The 22592-nt window shown below is 49.8% G+C and overlaps 1 protein-coding gene across 1 annotated transcript in view; it reads right to left on the reverse strand.

The window, feature by feature from the left end:
- Positions 1–22592, reverse strand: part of NPR1 (natriuretic peptide receptor 1) — a 96366-nt gene that overhangs the window by 50451 nt on the left and 23323 nt on the right. The window contains 4 exon segments of the mRNA XM_060255633.1: positions 470–601; positions 2585–2680; positions 5439–5574; positions 12034–12147. Of these exon segments, the coding sequence (XP_060111616.1) occupies positions 470–601; positions 2585–2680; positions 5439–5574; positions 12034–12147 (478 nt within the window).

Consider the following 22592-nt stretch of genomic DNA (forward strand, 5'->3'; position numbering starts at 1 on the left):
CAGCTGGCTGCATGTGGAGCACGAACAGGGAATCAAACTCGGTTCTCCAGAGGAGAATCCACCACTCTTAACCACCACACCAAACTGGCTCTGCCTTCCTTCAGCAGGCATTTTGTGGTGGCCATTTTGTGACCGTGCCCACCACGATGTGTCAGAATTCCAAATCTGCCCACAGACTCAAAAAGGTTGGAGGACCCCTGCCCTAATCTCCAAGGTAAAGACCACAGAGTCTAGGGGAAATGCCTAGAGTGTCACCATCAGTGTTGTCCCCCTCCCCTTTTCCCCCTTTGCTCCTCAAATTAATGAGAGTGGAAGAAGGAGGCACAACAAGCCTCCCCCACACCAAGATGATGTTAAAGGAATCCGAATACAGAGCTGGCAACAGCCCGGAATCACAAAGAAAGGCAGGATGTGAATGTTTTAACAAACAAATAAAATAAATGACTGGCCCCTACCCTCCTCCTAATACCTTTTTGACAAGCTGGATTGTTATTCTCAAAACCGCAGAAGGGCACATCTCTGGGAACGGAGTTTCCTGGCCAGTGGACAGCCTTTCCAGGCACCATTTCTAATTTCTTGGTAGTTCCGTTGTAACTGATAACTATCTGTGAGATGCAGGAGAAGGACGAGAAGAAAAAGGTGAAGGTGGGATGTGGTGGCAAAGAGTGTCTCACTAGGTCAAAGGAGACCAAATTCTCACTCAGCTGTGAAGCTTAGCGGGCAGGGCTTTTTTTTTGCAGCAGGAACTCCTTTGCCTATTAGCCACACACCCCTGATAGAGCCATAGAGCCAATCCTCCTGGAGCTTACAATAGGCCTTGTACGAAGAGCCCTGTAAGTGCTTGGAGGATTGGCTACATCAGGGGGGTAGGGCCTAATATGCTAAGGAGTTCCTGCTACAAGGCCTGCCAATGGGCAACCTTGGGTGTGACACCCCTTCTCTCAGCCTCCCAAAGTAAGCCTATCAGCGGCTACTAGCCATGGCAATTGAGGGAAACTACACATTCCGAGGCACTAAGCCTGCGAATGCCAGTGCCAGTGAGCAACGTCAGGATGCTGGACTAGATGGACCCTCACTGGTCTGATCCAGCAAAGTTCTTCCTAAGCTCTTATGAGGGGAAGGCCTCGGCCTCTCTGCCGTGTTGTTGGCCCTCCAGAGGAACTGCCTGAGGCCACTGTGTGAGGCAGGATGGTGGACTAGATGGACCCTCACTGGTCTGGTCCAGCAGGCTCTTCTGATGTTCTTATGAGGGGAAGGCCTCGGCCTCTCTGCCCTGTTGCTGGCCCTCCAGAGGAACTGGTTGGGGCCACTGTGTGAGGCAGGATGCTGGACTAAATGGACCCTCACTGGTCTGATCCAGCAGGGCTCTTCTGATGTTCTTATGAAGGGAAGGCCTCGGCCTCTCTGCCCTGTTGTTGGCCCTCCAGAGGAACTGGTTGGGACCACTGTGTGAGACAGGAGGCTGGACTAGATGGACCCTCGTATGATCCAGCAGGGCTCTTCTGATGTTCTTATGAGGGGAAGGCCTCAGCTTCTATGCCATTGTTCATCCTCCAGAGAAACTGAATGGTCATTGGGTGTAACATGATGCTGGACTAGATGGACCACTGGTCTTATCCAGCAGGGCTCTTCTAATGTCCTTATGAGGGGAAGGCCCTGGCTTCTTTGCCCTGATGCTGGCTGTCCAGAGGAAATGGCTGGTTATTGTGTGAGACAGGATGCTGGACTAGATGGACCACAGGTCTGATGCAGCAGGGCTCTTCTGATGTTCTTAACATCCTTGCAGAGTGTTTAGAATAAAAGAGAGCACAGAAGGAACCATGTCTGCTTCCTTGATCCCCTTGAAGGAAGGGTAGGATACAAATATGAGCGGAGTGGGTGGAAGGGACATGAGTTAAATGCAAGTGTCCCCAGTGTTGCATCCATGCGTACCATCAGGCCTTTTTTCATAGCAGGAACTCCTTTGCATATTAAGCCACACACCCCTGATGCAGCCAATCCTCCAAGAGCTTACAGGGCTCTTCTTACGGGGCCGACTGTAAGCTCCTGCAGGATTGGCTACATCAGGAGGGCATGGCCTAATATGCAAAGTAGCTCCTTCTAGAATTCCACCCCTGGGCCACACACCCCTGATGTAGCCAATCCCCCAAGAGCTTACAGGGGTCTTCGTACAGGGCCTACTGCAAGCTCCTGCAGGATTGGCTCCATCAGGGGTGTGTGGCCTAATATGCAAAGGAGTTCCTGCTACGAAAAAAGCCCTGGGTACCATGGTGTCTGCCAATATCATTCCTGAAACCTGCCATGTATTTTTAGAAAGTGGGAAGGCCAGGTCAGGACACCCGGTAGGTACGTTGACTTATTTTGTTTAATTTTAGTTTTAAATGGCACTATAACCCGCCTTGAGTCCTTTTTTGGGGAAAGGTGGGTTAACCGAGCCGCAAACAAAAATAAATCCTGAACGCTCCGGCTCATGAGCAGCCTAGGAGCATCTGGCTGCCTTCTGTTGGAAACAGGATGCTGGAAGAAACGGACCTTTGGCCTAATCCAGCAGGGTGGGTTCCAAAGACACGATTGGCTGCTCTACCAACCTCAAATTCTCCCGAGGCCGGGTCCATGTCCCACAGCGAGTAGTCTGTCTCCCGGTCACCATTCTTGTCGATTTTCAGGAACCCTGTGACCCCTGCGTGGTGGAAGGGAGGGGGAAGGGAAATAACATAATGTTCCCAATCCGAAACTTATTAGTTGCTCCGTGCCCTCCTTCCTCAAATCCCTGGACTCCAAAATGAGAAACAGAAGCTCTCTGATTGCTCTATGGCCCCCGAATACTAGTCTGAAAGCAGGACTGAATGGTGAGGGCTGCCCTCACTGTTATGCCTCTGTTCCTTTCCCTCCCCAAGGAAATTAGGCCTACAGGGCTTTCTTTGTAGCAGGAGCTCCTTTGCATATTAGGCCACACCCCTCTGATGTAGCCAATCCTCCAAGAGCTTACAGGGCTCTTTGTACAGGGCGTACTGTAAGCTCCAGGAGGATTGGCTGCATCGGGGTGTGTGAGGCCTAATATGCAAAGGAACTCCTGCTACAAAAAAAAAAAGCCCTGGGCATGCCAATTAGGATTTCCGGCCTCCAGGTGGGGTCTGGAGATCAGCTGGAATTCCAGCTGTTCTCCTGGTTTTTAGTTTTTTAATATTTTTACTAATCAACATAACCAATGCTTTTACAGATTATATACCACTGACATTACAGCTGAGAAATTATTGGAAAATGAGAACAGAACTAAGATACAGTAACATTTTTTTTTAAATTAAAGTTTCAGCACTAAATAAAGGCTATAAAAGGGCTGGCTGAAATTGCTTAATGGAATTGCCACATAGAAAAAATGTCAGATGTCTGAGAGCTGCAAGACAGGAAGGAAGGAAGGAAGGAAGGAAGGAAGGAAGGAAGGAAGGAAGGAAGGAAGGAAGGAAGGAAGGAAGGAAGGAAGGGAGGGAGGGAGGGAGGAAAAGAGGGAGGAAGGAAAGGAGGAAGGGAGGGAGGAAGGGAGGGAGGGGAGGGGAGGGAGGAGGTGGAACTTTAAATGCATTCACCAAGCTGCCAGCTGCCTTGACTTGGAGGCATTTGCAAAGCCAGCCGATGGGGCAGTGGGGGCTTCAAGAGCCACACAATATGTGTGAAAGAGTCTCATGTGGCTCCCAAGCTGCAGTTTGACCACCCCTGCTACATAATAATAAATAAAATAAAATATTATTTTGTCAATGTAAAGCCAAAAATGAAAGAGATGTAGCATATTGAACTCTGCTCCCGTTTAATATGGGCTATCGGAACCTTGCCGATTAGCGGGAGCCGTTTTTCTTGAAAAGACGATTTAGATCAATTTTACTGGGATTTCTCCATGTTATAAGACAGATTGTCTAAAACAAAATAGCCCCATCCTTTAGCAAACCAGGAGCGCACAGCAGGGAGGATTCCTTCCTTTCCCATGTTACTGCTGTAGCATGTTTTGCTGCTACTAACGAGCCCCCAATGTCTCCTGGCTCCACCCCCAAAGTCTCCTGGCTCCACCCCCAAAGTCCCCAGATATTTCTTGAATTGGACTTGGCAACCCTAGTAGTGTGGTCTAAGGCGATTTGGGGAACCTATGTGGTACAGAGGGACTACCTTTTTAAACAGACAAAACATTTATTTAAAATTTATAACTATATACAGGCATTTTTTAAAAACAGGGTGAACAGAAGTAATAAATGAAAGTAGGAATAAACGCTCCTTCTTTCCTTAATATATAACTGGCCCTGACCATACCATCCAGAACCGACTCACCAGTTACCAAGACTCAACTCAAACTCAAACTGACTCAGCTTTCCCTCCAAAACCCTCTAATATAAAACCCAGTTCCCGCCCAGGAACTGATTTTCCCTCCTGCAGCCTTCTGGGAGACCAGCCTGAAAGACTTCCTGTCTCTCTAGGAGGCCTCCTCAGAAGTGCAGCTTCCGGACAGTAGGGGAATAGACTAGGCCAAAGCCTTGCCTAGAGTTTAAGACTCCCAGCCAACTCCCAGGCAAGCACAGGGCTAAAATGGTGTTTCTCCACAGGAATTGTAGGCAAAAAAGCATCTGGAGAGCCACTGTTCCCCACCCCGGCTCTAGAGGAACGGGAGAACAGATCTCCGTCATCTGGAGATCAAATATGATAGTGGGAGAGATCGAGGTCCCACCTGGAGGTTGGCAACCCTAAGAGACTAGTGTAGGGCTGCTAAGTTCCTGCCAGGGGTGGGAGATCCCCTGGCTTGGGGGGGGCCCAACCTGCTGGTACAGAGCAGGGCACTGGGGATCCCCACCCCCAAACAGCCCCGTTGCCATGCGACATGCCCTGCACGATGACATCACCTGGAAGTGATGTCATCGTACCGGGCACGTTGAGCTGTAGGCACTCCAGGATTCGCAGTAGGGGTGGCCAAACTGCGACTCAGGAGCCACATGTGACTCTTTCACACATATTGCGTGGCTCTCATAGCCTCCACCACCCCGTCAGCTAGCTTGGAGAAGGCATTTCTCTCTTTAAGTCACTTACGCAAGCCAAGCAATCTAGCAGCTTGGAGAATGCATTTAAGGTTAAAGTTGCTTTCTTTCCACCTCTCCCTCCCTCCTCCCATCTATTTGCCTTCCTTCCTGCCTGCCTGCCTGTCTTGCAGCTCTCAAACATCTGATGTTCATGTCTTGCGGCTCTCAAACATCTAACATTTATTCCATGTGGCTCTGACATTTAGAACGTTTGGCCACCCCTGCGCTATAGCAACCCTAGGCTGGCATTATATTCCGCTGGGGGAGTCCCTCCCCCAAAAACCCTGTCTTTCTCAGGTGCCGCCTCCCCCAAATCTCCAGGAATTTCCCAACCCACAGTTGGCAGCCTAGCTTCACAGGCACATTGAACGCTACAGTGCTGACCGTGGTAGGTTCGGTTCCACATTTGGTGGGTGATGGCGGTGGCGTTGCGGATAGACCCGCCCATCTCCAACGTCTCGTTCACGGCTTGGGCGTAGAGCATCACTCCGTCGTGGAAGGCTGCAGCGATGTAGTTCTTCTGGAAGACAGGACAAAGGCCAGTCAGATACCACAGTGGCAGTGAGGAACAAGCAGAGCACAGATGCCATGCTGGATAAGACGTCCTTGGTCAGCTTGCGACGACCTTGCAAGGCGGGGCTTTGCTCTCTCTCCCCTAATGCAAATGAGAGGGCCCAAGAAAAAGACTTGGATTCAGGGGGGATTCTAGCAGGAGCTCCTTTGCATATTAGGCCACACACTCCTGATGTAGCCAATCCTCCAAGAGCTTACAAAAATGAGCCTCGTAAACTCTTGGAGGATTGGCCACATCAGGAGTGTGTGGCCTAATATGCAAAAGAGCTCCTGCTAGAATTCCACCCCTGCTTGGATTTATACCCTGCACTTTACTCGGAATCTCAGAGCAGCTTCCAATCTCCTTCCCTCCTTCTCCCCCCAACAGACACCAAGTGAGGTAGGTGGGGCTGAGAGAGCTCTGAGAGAACTGTGACTGACCCAAGGTCACCCAGCTGGCTGCATGTGGAGGAGCGGGGAATCCAACCTGGTTCTCCAGATTAGCGTCTGCCGCTCTTAACCACTATGCCAAGCAAACGCGTGGCTTGTCTAGCCAGTTTGGTGTAGTGATAAAGTGCGCGGACTCTTATCTGGGAGAACTGGGTTCGATTCCCTGCTCCTCCACTTGCAGCTGCTGGAATGGCCTCAGGTCAGCCATAGCTCTCACAGAAGTTGGCCTTGAAAGAGCAGCTTCTGTCAGAGCTCCCTCAGGCCCACCTACCTCACAGGGTGTCCGTTGTGGTGTGGAGTGGAGGGCAGGGTATAAACCTTTCACACATATTGTGTGGCTCTCATAGCCCCCACCACCCCGTCAGCTAGCTTGGAGAAGGCATTTCTCTCTTTAAGTCACTTATCCAAGCCAAGCCATCTAGCAGTTTGAAGAATGCATTTAAGGTTAAAGTTGCTTTCTTTCCACCTCTCCCTCCCTCCCATCTATTTGCCTTCCTTCCTTCCTTCCTTCCTTCCTTCCTTCCTTCCTTCCTTCCTTCCTTCCTTCCTTCCTTCCTTCCTTCCTTCCTTCCTTCCTTCCTTCCTGTCTTCTACAGCTGAGATTTATGGATATGAGGTTTGGTTTGGGTTTTTCCCCTCATTTCTGCGCACCGTCGGGGAAAATTTGCTTTCACCCCACCTGTTTTCTTAGGACATTTCCCCCGTCTCTGTTTGTTTCTTTTATCACAAATGAATGAGATTTTTACACAATGTACCAGTTCCCAAACGCATTTATTGACCTGGCAAGTCAGGCAGGATCGAAATACATTGATACAAAACGAGGCAGTCATTTTTAATAGCATTCTTTCTGTTGAATTTTATTAATACTGTCGGGGAAAACCGACACGCGTGGTTTCAAACCGGGCGTGGAGAAGCGATAAAGGAAAATCCAGCTGTCAGACTGAATCAGTGTAGTCATAAAATTCCACAGCAGCCCTAGATGTAGACTTCATGCAGCGTGGAGCTCTCATGTTTTAGTAACTCCAGCACTGGAAACTCTGGCTCAGAATGTTGCCTACCCCACAAGATAGCCAGGAACGAGAAGAACGGAGCTGGGAGAACTTGCAGACTGAGTCCCCCTACTTCAGGGCGTCAAACATGTGGCCCAAGGGCTGGATCAGGCCCCCGGAGGGCTCCTATCAGGCCCGCATCTCACTTCTTGTCTGCTTCCTCCTTCCTCTCTTGCTTCTTGAGAGCCAGTTTGGTGTAGTGGTTAAGTGTGCGGACTCTTATCTGGGAGAACCGGGTTTGATTCCCCACTCCTCCACTTGCACCTGCTGGAATGGCCTTGGGTCAGCCATAGCTCTGGCAAAGGTTGTCCTTGAAAGGGCAGCTGCTGTGAGAGCCCTCTCCAGCCCCATCCACCTCACAGGGTGTCTGTTGTGAGGGGAGGAGACATAGGAGATTGTAAGCCGCTCTGAGTCTCTGATTCAGGGAGAAGGGCGGGATATAAATCTGCAATTCTTCTTCTTCCTTCTAAAGGTAAAGGTAGTCCCCTGTGCAAGCACCAGTTATTTTCGACTCTGGGGTGGTGTTGCTTTCACAACGTTTTCATGGCAGACATTTTACGGGGTGGTTTGCCATTGCCTTCCCCAGTCATCTACACTTTCCCCCCAGCAAAGTAGGCACTCATTTGACCGACCTCGAAAGGATGGAAGGCTGAGTCAACCTGGAGCCGGCTACCTGAACCAGTTTCCGCTGGGATCGAACTCAGGTCATGAGCAGAGGGCTCTGACTGCAATACTGCAGCTTTACCGCTCTGCGCCAAAAGGCTCTTCTGCATCACCACAAAAAAGAAGCGCAACGCTTCGCGGTGAACACAAGCTGTGCAATGAACAATACTAAACAGTTTGAAAAACAAATGAAATATAATTTTGCAAACTTTATAAGGGAGCAATTCCTTCTCTTACACAAGTCCCGATGTAATGCAGACCTGGCTGATAAGTATCACAAAGTTCATACCACAAATTTATTGTCTTATGTTGGAACTGTTGTGCCCGGACCAACAAGAATTTGACAACATGAGAAACGCTTCCATCTAGTACGGAAATGCAGCATAAGGAACAGACAGTTCCAATTCAAGACAGTAGATTTGTGGTATGAACTTTGTGGTGCTAATCAGCCAGGTCTGCATTACATTGGGGCTTGTGTAAGAGAAGGGATTGCTCCCGTATACATTCTGTTTGTTTTTCAAACTGTTTAGCATTGTTCATAGCACAGCTTGTGTTCACTGCGAAGCGTTGTGCTTCTTTTTTGTGACTTTGTGTATATGGTTTTCCTCTCTTTTTGTAATTGCTCCTTCTGCATCGCAGCTTGCTTTGCCAGGCTTGCTCGATCGCAGAGGAGCAACAGAGCAAAGCCTCTGTTTTCTGCATTGGCTGACCAGCACGTGAAGCAACAAGTACAAACGCTCACAATGCCCAGCCATTTCATGTTTTCCTCTTGGGTCTTAGGCTCAAAGCATTGACCATGAGATTTCTGTAATGTATGTCAATAAATCAAAAGTAGCTTTTCAACTTAGAGCTACACACAGGACTTTTTTTGTAGCAGGAACTCCTTTGCATATTAGGCCACACCTCCTGATGTGGCCAATCCTCCAAGAGCTTCCAGTAGGCCCCATAAGAAGAGCCTTGTAAGCTCTTGGAGGATTGGCTACATCACGGGGTGTGGCTTAATATGCAAAGGAGTTTCTGCTACAAAAAAAGAAAAAGCCCTGGGCACACACCTGAATAACACCTGAACAGCATACTCAAGATTGCTACAGCACATTGTCTCCAAATTTTGATGCAATTATTCCGAGCAAGAGGAAACTGTTAAATAAAATATTGAAAGAGTGCTAATCTTTTAAGCGTGTTTTATTATTTTTAAGACTTAAATTTTATTAATTTTATATATAGCGACAACAAAATAACAAAACAACCAGATAAATAAAAATTAGTTATAACAAACACAACAACAATAAAACCAGCACAGCACTATCGATCTACAAATACATTAAGCAGATACTTGCTGTCACCTTCAGCTGACGTAGTTTAATTTAGTTATGTAAGTCCACTGTCATCAATTTAAAAGCATGTTTTATTTGAAGTTTTGTTAAAACATCTTTAATTGCGTTTATGTCCTTTTTAAAATTTATCTCTCCGCTACCTGACATTACATTTCATGATGCATGTCGGGCCCGGCCCGACAACATCTCATTTATGTCAGATCCGGCCCTCATAACAAAATAATCTGACATCCCTGTCCTACTTTGCACCATTCCTTTCCACTTGGGTTAAAGGGAAGGAAAGGTCCCCTGTGCAAGCACCAGTCGTTTCCGACTCTGGGGTGACGTTGCTTTCACAACATTTTCACGGCAGACTTTTTACGGGGTGGTTTGCCATTGCCTTCCCCAGTCATCTACGCTTTCCCCCCAGCAAGCTGGGTACTCATTTGACTAGGGTTGCCAATCCCCAGATGGGGGCAGGGGATCCCCCGGTTTGGAGGCCCTCCCCCCACTTCAGGGTCGTCAAAAAGCGGGAGGGGGGGAGGGAAATGTCTGCTGGGAACTCTGTTATTTCCTATGGAGATTTATTCCCATAGAAAATCATGGCGAATTGATCTGCGGGTATCTGGGGCTCTGGGGGGGCTGTTTTTTGGGGTAGAGGCATGAAATTTTCAGTATAGCATCTAGTGCCTCTCCCCAAAATGCCCCCCAAGTTTCAAAAAGGTTGGACCAGGGGGTCCAATTCTATGAGCCCCAAAAGAAGGTGCCCCTATCCTTCATTATTTCCTATGGAAGGAAGGAATTGAAAAGGTGTGCCGTCCCTTTAAATGTGATGGCTAGAACTCCCTTTGGAGTTCAATTATGCTTGTCACAGCCTTGATCTTGGCTCCACCCCTAATGTTTCCTGGCTCCACCCCCAAAGTCTCCTGGCTCCACCCCCAAAGTCCCCAGATATTTCTTGAATTGGACTTGGCAACCCTACATTTGACCGACCTCGGAAGGATGGAAGGCTGAGTCAACCTTGGGCTGGCTACCTGAATCCAGCTTCCGCCGGAATCTAACTCAGGTCGTGAGCAGAGAGTTCAGACCACAGCACTGCAGTACTGCTGCTTTACCACTCTGCGCCACGGTTAACTTGGGTTAAAACCATCACTCAAATTAGTGTGGGACAGGGTTGCCAGTTCTGTCTTGGAAAATGCCTGGAGACTTTGTGGGTGGATCCAGGAGAGGGTGCGGTTTGGAGAGGGGAGGAGCTTCAGCATGGTGCAATAGAGTCGCCAAGTCTCCCACGGGCTCTGGCGGGGGACATGTTTCTATAGAGTTTTCCCTCCCAAATTGCTAGAGTGTCCGGGAAGACCATAGAGTTTTCCCAGAAATGCCTAGAGCGGCTGGTGCGGTTGGGAACCTCCCGGGCAGGAGAACCTCTGCCCAGACCGGGGCCTTGGCAGCCCTATGGTGTAATGCTATAGAGTCCACCCTTTCAAGCAACCATTTTCTCCAAGGGGAGCTGATCTCTGCCAGCTGGAGATCAGTTGTAATAGTGGGAGATCCCCAGGTCCCACCAGAGCTAGTGTCACAGGAATATGGTATGCTGGAAGTTGATAATGTCATGGATGCTGGGGACCCTGCAGAAGAAGCTGAGCCTGCAGAAGAAACTGTGCCCCTGCCATCTGCACCAGTACCCCTGCCACCTGCACCAGTGCCCTACTGGAGAAGATCCAAGCCCCCCTGCCTCGCCCTCTCGGGTGGCTCGTGTACGTGACGGCCTTCGTCAGGATCTCAGGGCGGCACGCTCACGAGCAAGACATTCCCTGAGCCCTGAGTTTTAAAAGGATCCTGGCTCCTCTAGGAGTGAGGATGCTTGAGTCTCAGCAGGATCCTGGCTGCCCTCTGAGTCAGCAATTAGTCCAAATGGGCAACAGACAGCAGAGGGCTATATAGCTGTGAGCTTTGGAAGAAGGCTTTGTGGAAGCAACTAGTCACTTACCCGACGTTCTAGCATCCACTTCGGCTTCTGGACCCCCTGATTTTGGCTTTGACTTCTGGACCCCCCGACTTCGGCTCCTGGACCTTTGACTTGCGATACCTGGACTGTGATTCGGTTTGGCGTATTGGACCCTCTTTGCTCCCCAGCTACAGACCTTGGACTGCCCCTGGACTTCGCCTGACCTAGCCCCAGCTCGTGACAGATAAGTGGAATATGTCTCTCAGATGAAGACAACTGAAACAGTATTACTGGCTTTACTGTCAGAGGCTAATGACTATCCGCTATATATTAAACGTCTTTAAAGAAAGGAAGTTTAAAGCAATGTCTTACATATGAACATATGAAGCTGCCTTATACTGAATCAGACCCTTGGTCCATCAAAGTCAGTATTGTCTTCTCAGACTGGCAGCGGCTCTCCAGGGTCTCCAGCTGAGGTTTTTCACACTTATTTGCCTGGACCCTTTTTTGGAGATGCTAGGGATTGAATCTGGGACCTTCTGCTTCCCAAGCAGATGCTCTACCACTGAGCCACCGTCCCTCCCGTCTTAACATCATAAACTCTTTGCTGAAGAACAAGAATTATCTGCAATTGCAACGCATTGGACACTGGCACTTTAATTGTCCCGCGGAGTCGGGTGAATCGTCTTCAAGTATTTCAAGCTGGATATGGACATGATTAACCGCAAGCGCTTTTGAATATTTATTCCTTGTACTTTGCGCCTTGTATTTTTGCCAATATGTTATAATATGTGATTACGTGTAATAATGTGTGAAGCTGAGGTGTTCAATTATCGATTACAATTTCGAAGTAGTTTTCATTCATTTTCCCACAGTTTTTTGTTGTTTGAGTCAATCACCCACCTGGAGGCTGTCAGCCCTATGATCCGATAGCGGAGAGGTTTCCATGCAATTTATCCCCCTTGAGCCAGCCCCGTTTTATAACTCACAGGCCCTTTTGTCCTTACCAGCCCATCCTCCAAAGTGAAGTTGTATTGCGTTCGGGCTACTCGTCTGACCTCTTCTATGAACGGCTTGTATTCGGGGTTTTTCGGCTCGGTGTAGGTAATGATCATCACAGACTAGGGAAGGGAAAGAAAAGAAGCGCTTGTCAGAATCACTTGCTACGATTTCTAGATTCATGTGGGTAACTCTGCTGGTCCGACAAAAGTGGCACCGTTAAGGCCAACCAAGTTTAATTCTGGGTGTTAAGATTTCATGTGCATGCACACTTCGTCAGATATGTGAAAGCTGATAGCCAGAATTAAACTTGGTAGATCTTAAAAGGTGCCACGGCACTCCGACTCCATTCTCAAGAACACTGTCCCGGATCGAGATCCATCCGGTTTGGATTTCTCTTTCCAACAAGGCCAGCTCCATGCATATGAACACATGAAGCTGCCTTCTACTAAATCAGACCCTTGGGCCGGTGGGGGGAACCTCCCCCTACATCGCTGGCGTGATGATATCACCCGGAAGTGAAACTCTATGGTTTTCCCAGACGCTCTACCCATTTGGGAGGAAAAACTCTACGGTATAATAGGTACCGTGGAGGTTTTACCTTCCAAATGGCTAGAGCGTCCGGGAAAACCATAGAATTTTCCCAGAGACACCTAGAGCGGCCCTGCACGGGACCCACCATTTTGATGATGCCACTTCAGGAAGCAGGGGACTTGGCAGCCCGACTTAAAAGGCTTCTTGAATGATAAGTTGTCATAAGAAAACCTAATTCCCGTAATACTTTTTCATGGTTATTTCCCCATTTTTTGTAGGGGGAAATATTAAGGTTGCCAAGTCCAATTTCAGAAATATCTGGGGACTTTGGGGGTGGAGCCAGGAGACTTTGGGGGGGAGCCAGGAGACACTGGGGTGGAGCTAGGGGGAGGGGGGAGACGGCGCCAAGGAGCGTGGCGAGCCGCCCCATCTCGGAGCGGGCGACGCCGCCTGCTCCACCTCTGAGGTAAAATCAGAGAAGGGGAGGGTGGAGGCAGGCCAGGAGCGTGGCGAGCTGCGAGTCCGGGTCCTAGAAGGACCCAGATTCACCGCTCGCCACGCTCCTGGCCTGCCTCCACCCTCCCCTTCTCTGATTTTACCTCAGAGGCAGAGCGGAGTGGGCGACGCCGCTGCACTGCTGCTGCCTCTTCTCCGCTTCATCTTAGCTGTTCCTCCAAGATGGGCTCAGCCTGAGCCCATCTCGGAGGAGCAGCTACGGTGAGTGGAGAAGAGGCGGCAGCCGCGCAGCGGCGTCGCCCGCTCCGAGATGGGGCGGCTCGCCGCGCTCCTTGGCGCCGTTTCCCCCCTCCCCCCGCTTCCGTTTTTTGGGGAGCGGGGGAAGAGGCTGGAAATCCTGGGGTCCCCCGCCAGGGCGGGAGGGTTGGGAAGCCTAGGAAATATTAGAAAGTTTATCAATTCTTAGAGTTCAGCAAAATTCTCACAGAGGGGGTTGAACAACGGAGTCCAGAAGCAAGTATTTTTTGTGGGTGGGTGGGTAAGAAAGAAAGACCACAATAAAAATTAGTGGTTCTGGAGCGCCACCCCTGTGAGCTCCTGCCCAAAACGAGGCCTGGTTCTCAGAGGTATATTGCTCCTGTCTCTGGGGGTTCCGTTTTAGGATGTCGCCACATACACTTAAATAATACACTTTCAGTTCACTTTATTTACCTCGAGAATAGATCACTGTGATGCTCTCTACGTGGGGCTGCCCTTGACCCTGGCTTGGCAACTACAGCTAGTGCAGAACACCGCAGCACGGCTGTTAATGGGAATCCCTCGAACTGGGCACATTCAGCCAGTGCTGAAAGAGCTGCACTGGCTGCCTATTGTGTTCCGAGACCACTTCAAGGTGCTGGTATTGACTTTTGAAGCCCTATGCGGGGTTGAGGGCCTGCCTATTTACGGGGCCGCCTTTCTCCGTATGTTCCCCAGAGAGCACTGCATCCGGGGACACAAAACCTGCTGTCAATCTCCGGACGAAGGGAGGCCAGATTATGCTCTACACGGGCTAGGACCTTCTCAGTGGCGGCACCAGCAATGCGGAACGCCCTCCCGGAGGCCATAAGGGGCCTGCAGGATCTCTCCCAATTCCGCGGAGCCTGTAAAACGGAACTATTTCGGCAGGCCGTCAGCATTTAAATGGGAGAGGACTGCCACCCTACACTGCTGAGCGATATTACTCATACGGAATTACGACCACCATAGGATCACTGTCAGAAAGAAAGTTACAATCCCGCCTATGGAAGCTGTTAACAGTAGGGTTGCCAAGTCCAACTCCAGAAATATCTGGGGACTTTGGGGGTGCAGCCAGGAGACTTTGGGGATGGAGCCAGGAGACACTGGGGCGGAGCTAGGGGGGAGGGGGGGAAAAGGCACCGGGGAGCGTGGCGAGCCGCCCCGTCTCAGAGCGGGCGACGCCGCTGCGCAGCTGCCGCCTCTTCTCCGCACGCCGTGGCTGCTCCTCTGAGATGGGCTCAGGCTGGGCCCATCTCGGAGGAGCAGCTGCGGTGGAATCAGAGGGGGTGGGTGGAGGCGGGCCGGGGGCGTGGCGAGCCACGAGTCCGGGTCCTAGAAGGGCCCGGATTCGCGGCTTGCCATGCTCCTGGCCTGCCTCCGCACTCCCCTTCTCTGGTTTTGCCTCGGAGGCGGGGCAGGCGATGCCGCTGCGCAGCTGCCGCCTCTTCTTCGCTCGCCGTGGCTGTTCCTCCGAGATGGGCGCAGCCTGGGCCCATCTCGGAGGAGCAGCTGCGGTGGGCGGGGAGGGGGTGGCAGTGGCGCGGCGGCGTTGCCTGCTCTGGGATGGGGCGGCTCGCCATGCTCCTTGGCGCCGTTTCCCCCCTCCCCCCGCTTCCGTTTTTTTGGGGAGTGGGGGAAGAGGCTGGAAATCCTGGGGTCCCCCGCCAGGGCGGGAGGTTTGGGAAGCCTAGTTAACAGCACCATGAAATAGATCCAAGTGGGCAGCTGTGTTGGTCTGAAGCAGCTGAACAAAGCAGGAGTCCAGTGGCACCTGTAAGGCCAACCAAGTTTTATTCAGAACATAAGCTTTCGTGTGCTCTCTAAGTACACTTCATCGGGCGAGGGAGAGAGAGGTGTGCTTAGAGAGAACACGAAAGCTTACGTTCTGAATCAAACCTGGTTGGTCTTAAAGGTGCAACTTGACTCCTGCTTTGTTCAAGCACCATGAAATGTATTTTATGCATTGAATTGTTGCTTTATTGCTTTAAGTTTTTTTTTTTCAAATTGTTTTAAACCGACTGGGATAAATGTAAAGTATATAACAGGGATAAATGTAAAGTTCTGCATTTACGTAGGAAAAATCCAATGCATGGTTATAGGATGGGGGAGACTTGTTTCAGCAGTACTATGTGCAAAAAGGATCTACGGGTCTTAGTGGATAATATGCTGAACGTGAGTCAACAGTGTGATGCGGTGGCTAAAAAGGCAAATGCAATCTTGGGCTGTATCAACAGAAGTATACTGTCCAGATCACATGAAGTGATGGTATCACTTTACTCAGCTCTGGGAAGACCTCACCTGGAGTATTGTGTTCAGTTTTGCGCACCACGTTTTAAGAAGGATACAGACAATCTGGAACGGGTCCAGAGGAGGGCGACGAAGATGGTGAGGGGTCTGGAGACCAAGTCCTGTGAGGAAAGGTTGAAGGAGCTGGGCATGTTTAGTCTGGAGAGGAGGCGGCTGAAAGGTGATAGGATCACCCTCTTCAAGTACTTGAAGGGCTGTCATATAGAGGATGGTGTGGAATTGTTTTCTGTGGCCCTGGAAGGTAGGACCAGAACCAATGGTTTCCGGCTCAACATTATGGACATATGGACATATGAAGCTGCCTTATACTGAATCAGACCCTTGGTCCATCAAAGTCAGTATTGTCTACTCAGACTGGCAGCGGCTCTCCAGGCTCTCAAGCTGAGGTTTTTCACTCCTATTTGCCTGGACCCTTTTTTAGAGATGCCAGGGATTGAACCTGGGACCTTCTGCTTACCAAGCAGATGCTCTACCACTGAGCCACCATCCCTCCCCTAGGACTTCCTGACCGTTAGAGTGATTCCTTCCTCGGGAGGTGGTGGGCTCTCCTTCCTTGGAGGTTTTTAAACAGAGGCTAGATGACCATCTGACAGCAATGAGGATCCTGTGAATTTAGCGGGAGGGATTTGTGAGTTTCCTGCATTGTGCAGGGGGTTGGACTAGATGACCCTAGAGGTCCCTTCCAACTCTATGATTCTATGACTGTTAGCTGCCCTGAGCCTGCTTGTGGAGAGGGCAGGATAGAAGATTAAAGAAATAATAATAATAATTTAGTATCTGTGAACGCATCCTTAGCTGATTTGGCTCATGGCCATTGAAAGCCCGTCATCCCCTACAGATCTGTGGATTTTTAAAGGGGCATCAGCCAACTGCTGGTGACAAACTCTGAAGTGCGAATAACATGCTGGGTGAGAAAGAGGAACCTTTTGGAAATCCTCAGCCAACTGCCAATCCTGTTGACAAACAGAATGCGAAAGGAGTCGATTTCACCTTGATCCTCCTTTCAAGGCAGAGAGAAGAGGTGGAATTTTAGGCTGTTATCTCTTGCAAACAAGAGAACCAGCAGTGGTTAATTTTTAAAAATGGAGAGATACCTTATAGTTCAGCCAGGTCACCGTGGATGCCTGGAGACCGGAACTTAGGAGGAAATGCTGAGGAACTTAGGAATGTTCAGTCTGGAGAAGAGGAGGTGGAGGGGGGACATAAGAACATAAGAGAAGCCATGTTGGATCAGGCCAATGGCCCATGCAGTCCAATACTCTGTGTCACACAGTGGCCAAAAAACCAGGTGCCATCAAGAGGTCCATTAGTGGGGCCAGGACACTAGAAGCCCTCCCACTGTCCCCTCCTCCAAGCATCAAGTATACAGAGCATTACTGTCCCATCTCTTCCCTATGGCTTATAGTCACTGATGGACCTCTGCTCCAGATGTTTATCCAATCCCCTCTTGAAGCTCGCTATGCTTGTAGGCGCCACCTCCTCCTGTGGCAGTGAATTCCACCTGTTAATCACCCTTTGGGTGAAGGTCTTCCTTTTATCTGTTCTCTACCTTCTCTATCCCATGCATAATCTAGTAAGCCTCTATCATATTTATGGGGAGGGACAGTGGCTCAGTGGTACAGCATCCGCTTGGTAAGCAGAAGGCCCCAGGTTCAATCCCTGGCATCTCCAGGGTCCAGGCAAGTAGGGGTGAAAAACCTCAGCTGGAGACCCTGGAGAGCCACTGCCAGTCTGAGTAGACAATACTGACTTGGATGGACCAAGGGTCTGATTCAGTAGAAGGCAGCTTCATATGTTCATATGTCACCTCTCAGTTGACATTTCTCCAAGCTAAAGAGCCCCAAGCGCTCTGGAAGTCTTTGAAGGGCTGCCACTTGGAGAAGGACAGGGAGCCGTCCCTGTTGGCAGCAAAGGAAAGGACTTCCAATAATGTATTTAAATGAAGGTCAGGAAGATAGCAGCTGGATATTAGGGAAAACATTTTTTACAGTCAGAGTGGTTCAACAGTGGAATAAGCCAGGGGTGGCCAACGGTAGCTCTCCAGATTTTTTTTGCCTACAACTCCCATCAGCCCCAGCCACTGGCCATGCTGGCTATGGGCTGATGGGAGTTGTAGGCAAAAAACATCTGGAGAGCAGCTGTTGGTCACCCCTGGAATAAGCAACAGACAGAGGTGGTGAGCTCTTCCTCCTTGGCAGTCTTGAAGCAAGGGCTGGACAAACACTTGTCAGGGGTGCTCTAGGTTGATCATGCATTGAGCAGGGGCTGGACTAGATGGCCTCTAGGACACCTTCCAACGCTCTGGTTTTGTGTTCCTATTTAGCCTCCATGGTTGCATGGAGTCAGTGAAAGTTCCGTCACAACGCAGCCTACTTACAGCGACCCCGTACAGGTGGTTTGCCATTGGCTGCCTCTGCATAGCTACCTTGGCCTTAAGAACATAAGAGAAGCCATGTTGGATCAGGCCAGTGGCCCATCCAGACCAACACTCTGTGTCACACAATGGCCATAAGAACATAAGAGAAGCCATGTTGGATCAGGCCAATGGCCCATCCAGTCCAACACTCTGTGTCACACAGTGGCCATAAGAACATAAGAGAAGCCATGTTGGATCAGGCCAATGGCCCATCCAGTCCAACACTCTGTGTCACACAGTCGCCATAAGAACATAAGAGAAGCCATGTTGGATCAGGCCAGTGGCCCATCCAGACCAACACTCTGTGTCACACAGTGGCCAAAAAACCCCAGGTGCCATCAGGAGGTCCACCAGTGGGGCCAGGACACTAGAAGCCCTCCCTCTGTTGCCCCCCCCCCACAAGCACCAAGAACATAACATAAGAGAAGCCATGTTGGATCAGGCCAATGGCCCATCCAGACTAACACTCTGTGTCACACAGTGGCCAAAAAAACCCAGGAGCCATCAGGAGGTCCACCAGTGGGGCCCGGACACTAGAAGCCCTCCCCCTGTTGCCCCTCCTAAACACCAAGAATACAGAGCATCACTGCCCCAGACAGAGAGTTCCAACAGTATGCTGTGGCTAAGAACATAAGTGAAGCCATGTTGGATCAGGCCAGTGGCCCATCCAGACCAACACTCTGTGTCACACAGTGGCCAAAAAACTCAGGTGTCATGAAGAGATCCATCAGTGGGGCCAGGACACTAGAAGTCCTCCACTATTTCCCCTCCCAAGCACCAAAAATACAGAGCATCACTTGCTCCAGGGAGTTCCAACAATATGCTGTGGCTAAGAGCCACTGTTGGACCTCTGCTCCAGATGTTTAGCCTTCCTTGGTGGTCTCCCATCCAAATACAGACCAAGGCCAACCCTGCTTAGCTTCTGAGTTCTGACGAGATCAGGTTTGCCTGGCCCATCCAGGTCAGGACCCTCATGGTTAATAGCTCCTCCATAAATTCCCCTCTAAAGCCATCTAATCCAGAGGCTGTCTCTTCAGGACAGCATCTCTGCCCCCTCCAAACAAATCCCCCTCCAGCAATTCACTTCCAGCTCCCAACTTGCTGGGTTATTAATAGCCACCACCAGTCGGTTACTCCGTCCGGGGAATTATCTTGTTTCCTTCCTCTTCTTTGGCTAATGCTAGCAAAAAAAGGGAGAAAAGTACTCCTTTCTCTACCTTCTCTATCCCAGGCCAGGGCCAAAATGTTCTGCTTTCCCCCCACCCCTTCCCAATGCCCCCAACCCAAATGGATTTTCCAGTGTGAAGCAAGTAGAGTTGCCAAGTCCCCTCCAGTCATCAGCGAGGGATAGAAAGTACGGCTTGCCAGATCTAGGTTAGGAACATAAGAACATAAGAGAAGCCATGTTGGATCAGGCCAGTGGCCCATCCAGTCCAACACTCTGTGTACACAGTGGCCAAAAAAACAGGTGCCATCAGGAGGTCCACCAGTGGGGCCAGGACACTAGAAGCCCTCAACCTGTTGCCCCCCCTCCCCAAACACCAAGAATACAGACCATCACTGCCCCAGACAGAGAGTTCCAACAATACGCTGTGGCTAATAGCCACTGATGGACCTCTGCTCCATATATTGATCCAATCCCCTCTTGAAGCTGTCTATGCTTGCAGCTGCCACCACCTCCTGTGGCAGTGAATTCCATGTGTTAATCCCCTTTTGGGTGAAGAAGTACTTCCTTTTATCCATTCTAACCCGATTGCTCAGCAATTTCATTGAGTGCCCACGAGTTCTTGTATTGTGAGAAAGGGAGAAAAGGACTTCTTTCTCTACCTTCTCTATCCCATGCATAACCTTGTAAACCTCTATCGTGTCACCCCTCAGTTGACGTTTCTCCAAGCTAAAGAGCCCCAAGCGTTTTAACCTTTCTTCAAAGGGAAAGTGTTCCAACCCTCTAATCAGTCTAGTTGCCCTTTTCTGGATGTTTTCCAATGCTATAGTATCTTTTTTGAGATGTGGTGACCAGAATTGTACACAGTACTCCAAATGAGGCCTCACCATCGCTTTATACAGAGACATTATGATATTGGCTGATTTGTTTTCAATTCCCTTCCTAATAGTTTCCAGCATAGTGTTGCTCTTTTTTTATTGCAGTCGCACACTGTCTTGACATTTTCACTGAGTTATCTTCCACATCTCCCTCTTGGTCAGTCTCTGCCAGTTCACACCCCATCAACTTGTATTTATAGTTAGATTTTTGGCCCTGATATGCATTGCCTTGCACTTGGCCACATTGAATCTCATTTGCCATGTTGACGCCCACTCGCCCAGCCTCGACAGTTCCCTTTGGAGTGCCTCACAATCCTCTGGGAAACTCTGGGAGATTTGGGGGTGGAGCCTGGGGAGGACAGGACCCTCAGTGGGGTACAATGCCATAGACCCCACACCCTCCAAACCATCCATTTCCTCCAGAGGAACTGGTCTCTGTCGCCTGGAGATGAGCTGTTGTTCCAGGGGATCCCCAGGTCCCACCTGAAGGCTGGCATCCCTACCTCCCAGCAATTGTTTCCATTGTCTTGCCATTCTGAAGCTTTCCTCTAAGGGTGTCTATCATCTTGAATTCTAGCAGGAGCTTCTTTGCATATTAGGCCACACACCCCTGATGTAGCCAATCCTCCAAGAGCTTACGAGGCTCTTTTTTGTAAGCTCTTGGACGACTGGCTACATCAGGGGTGTGTGGCCTAATATGCAAAGGAGCTCCTGCTAGAATTCCACCCCTGACCAGTGAGTTCTGTCTTCTTCCTCTGTTGGGAGAAGTATTTTCTTTCAGCTTACCATGGGACCCCAGTCTTTTTGGGCACGTAGGCCCGTTAGGAATTCTGGCATTCGGACTTCTCTCCAACAAATGCCATCTGGGCCCTGATGGATCTTAAGAACATAAGAACATAAGAACATAAGAGAAGCCATGTTGGATCAGGCCAACGGCCCATCAAGTCCAACACTCTGTGTCACACAGTGGCAAAAAATGTTATATACACACATACACTGTGGCTAATAGCCACTGATGGACCTGTGCTCCATACACTGTGGCTAATAGCCACTGATGGACCTGTGCTCCATACACTGTGGCTAATAGCCACTGATGGACCTGTGCTCCATATTTTTATCTAAACCCCTCTTGAAGGTGGCTATACTTGTGGCCGCCACCACCTCCTGTGGCAGTGAATTCCACATGTTAATCACCCTTTGGGTGAAGAAGTACTTCCTTTTATCCGTCTTAACCTGTCTGCTCAGCAATTTCATCGAATGCCCACGAGTTCTTGTATTGTGAGAAAGGGAGAAAAGTACTTCTTTCTCTACTTTCTCCATTCCATGCAATTCCATGCAATTAACGCAATTCCGCAGGGCCTGTAGGGCAGAGATGTTCTGCCAGGCTTTCGGTTGAGGACAGCGATAGCTTCCATTCTGCCTGTCACCCTCTCCTTGCTCTCTAGGCTTGTTCTGTTCACTGCCCATGAGGTAGCCAGGCAGTCTGGAATGGGAAGCAATGAGCAGCTCGCCATCTGTATTCTTTAATTTCTTGTATTAGTACTGTCTATGTATTTTATTCAGGGCTTCTCTTGTAGAAGGAAACCCTTTGAATATTAGGGCACACACCCCTGATGGAGCCAATCCTTCAGAAGCTTACAGTAGGCCCTGAAAGAAGAGCCCTGTAAGCTCTTGGAGGATTGGCTCCATCAGGGGTGTGCGGCCTAATAGGCAAGGGGTTCCTGCTACAAGAAAAGCCCTGATTTTATTCCATGGTTTCCTAAATTTTTATGAAATGTTGTACACTGCCCAGAGTCCCTCAGCAGCAGTGATTGGGTGAATCAGTAATAATAATAATAGTAGTAGTAGTAGTAACAACAACCACAACAATAAGGAGAACGAAGAGGAGGAGAGAAAGAGAAGGGAGAAGGAGAAGAGGCAGAAGGAGGAGAAGGAGGAGGAGAGAAGGAGAAGAGGGAGAAGGAGAAGAGGAAGGAGGAGGAGAAGGAGGAGGAGAGAAAGAGAAGAGGGAGAAGGGGAAGGAGAAGAGGAAGAAGGAGGAGAAGGAGGAGGAGAGAAAGAGAAGAGGGAGAAGGGGAAGGAGAAGAGGAAGAAGGAGGAGAAGGAGGAGGAGAGAAAGAAAAGAGGGAGAAGGGGAAGGAGAAGAGGGAGAAGGAGGAGGAGAGAAAGAGAAGAGGGAGAAGGAGAAGAGGAAGAAGGAGGAGAAGGAGGAGGAGAGAAAGAGAAGAGGAAGAAGGAGAGAAGGAGAAGAGGAAGAAGGAGGAGGAGAGAAAGCGAAGAGGGAGGAGAAGAGGAAGAAGGAGGAGAAGGAGGAGGAGAGAAGGAGAAGACGAAGAAGGAGGAGAAGGAGAAGGAGAAGAAGAAAAGTGTGGTTGGCACAGCCACAAAATCATAGAATAGAATAATAGAATCATTGGAAAAGACTTTCAGGGTCATCTAGTCTAACCCCCTGCACAATGCAGGAAACTCACAAACACCTCCCGCCCTCCCACAGTGACCCCTGTGTTCCATGCCCAGAAGATGGCAAAAAAC

Source organism: Heteronotia binoei, chromosome 1 (genome assembly GCF_032191835.1).
Source record: "Heteronotia binoei isolate CCM8104 ecotype False Entrance Well chromosome 1, APGP_CSIRO_Hbin_v1, whole genome shotgun sequence".
Classification (NCBI taxonomy): domain Eukaryota; kingdom Metazoa; phylum Chordata; class Lepidosauria; order Squamata; family Gekkonidae; genus Heteronotia; species Heteronotia binoei.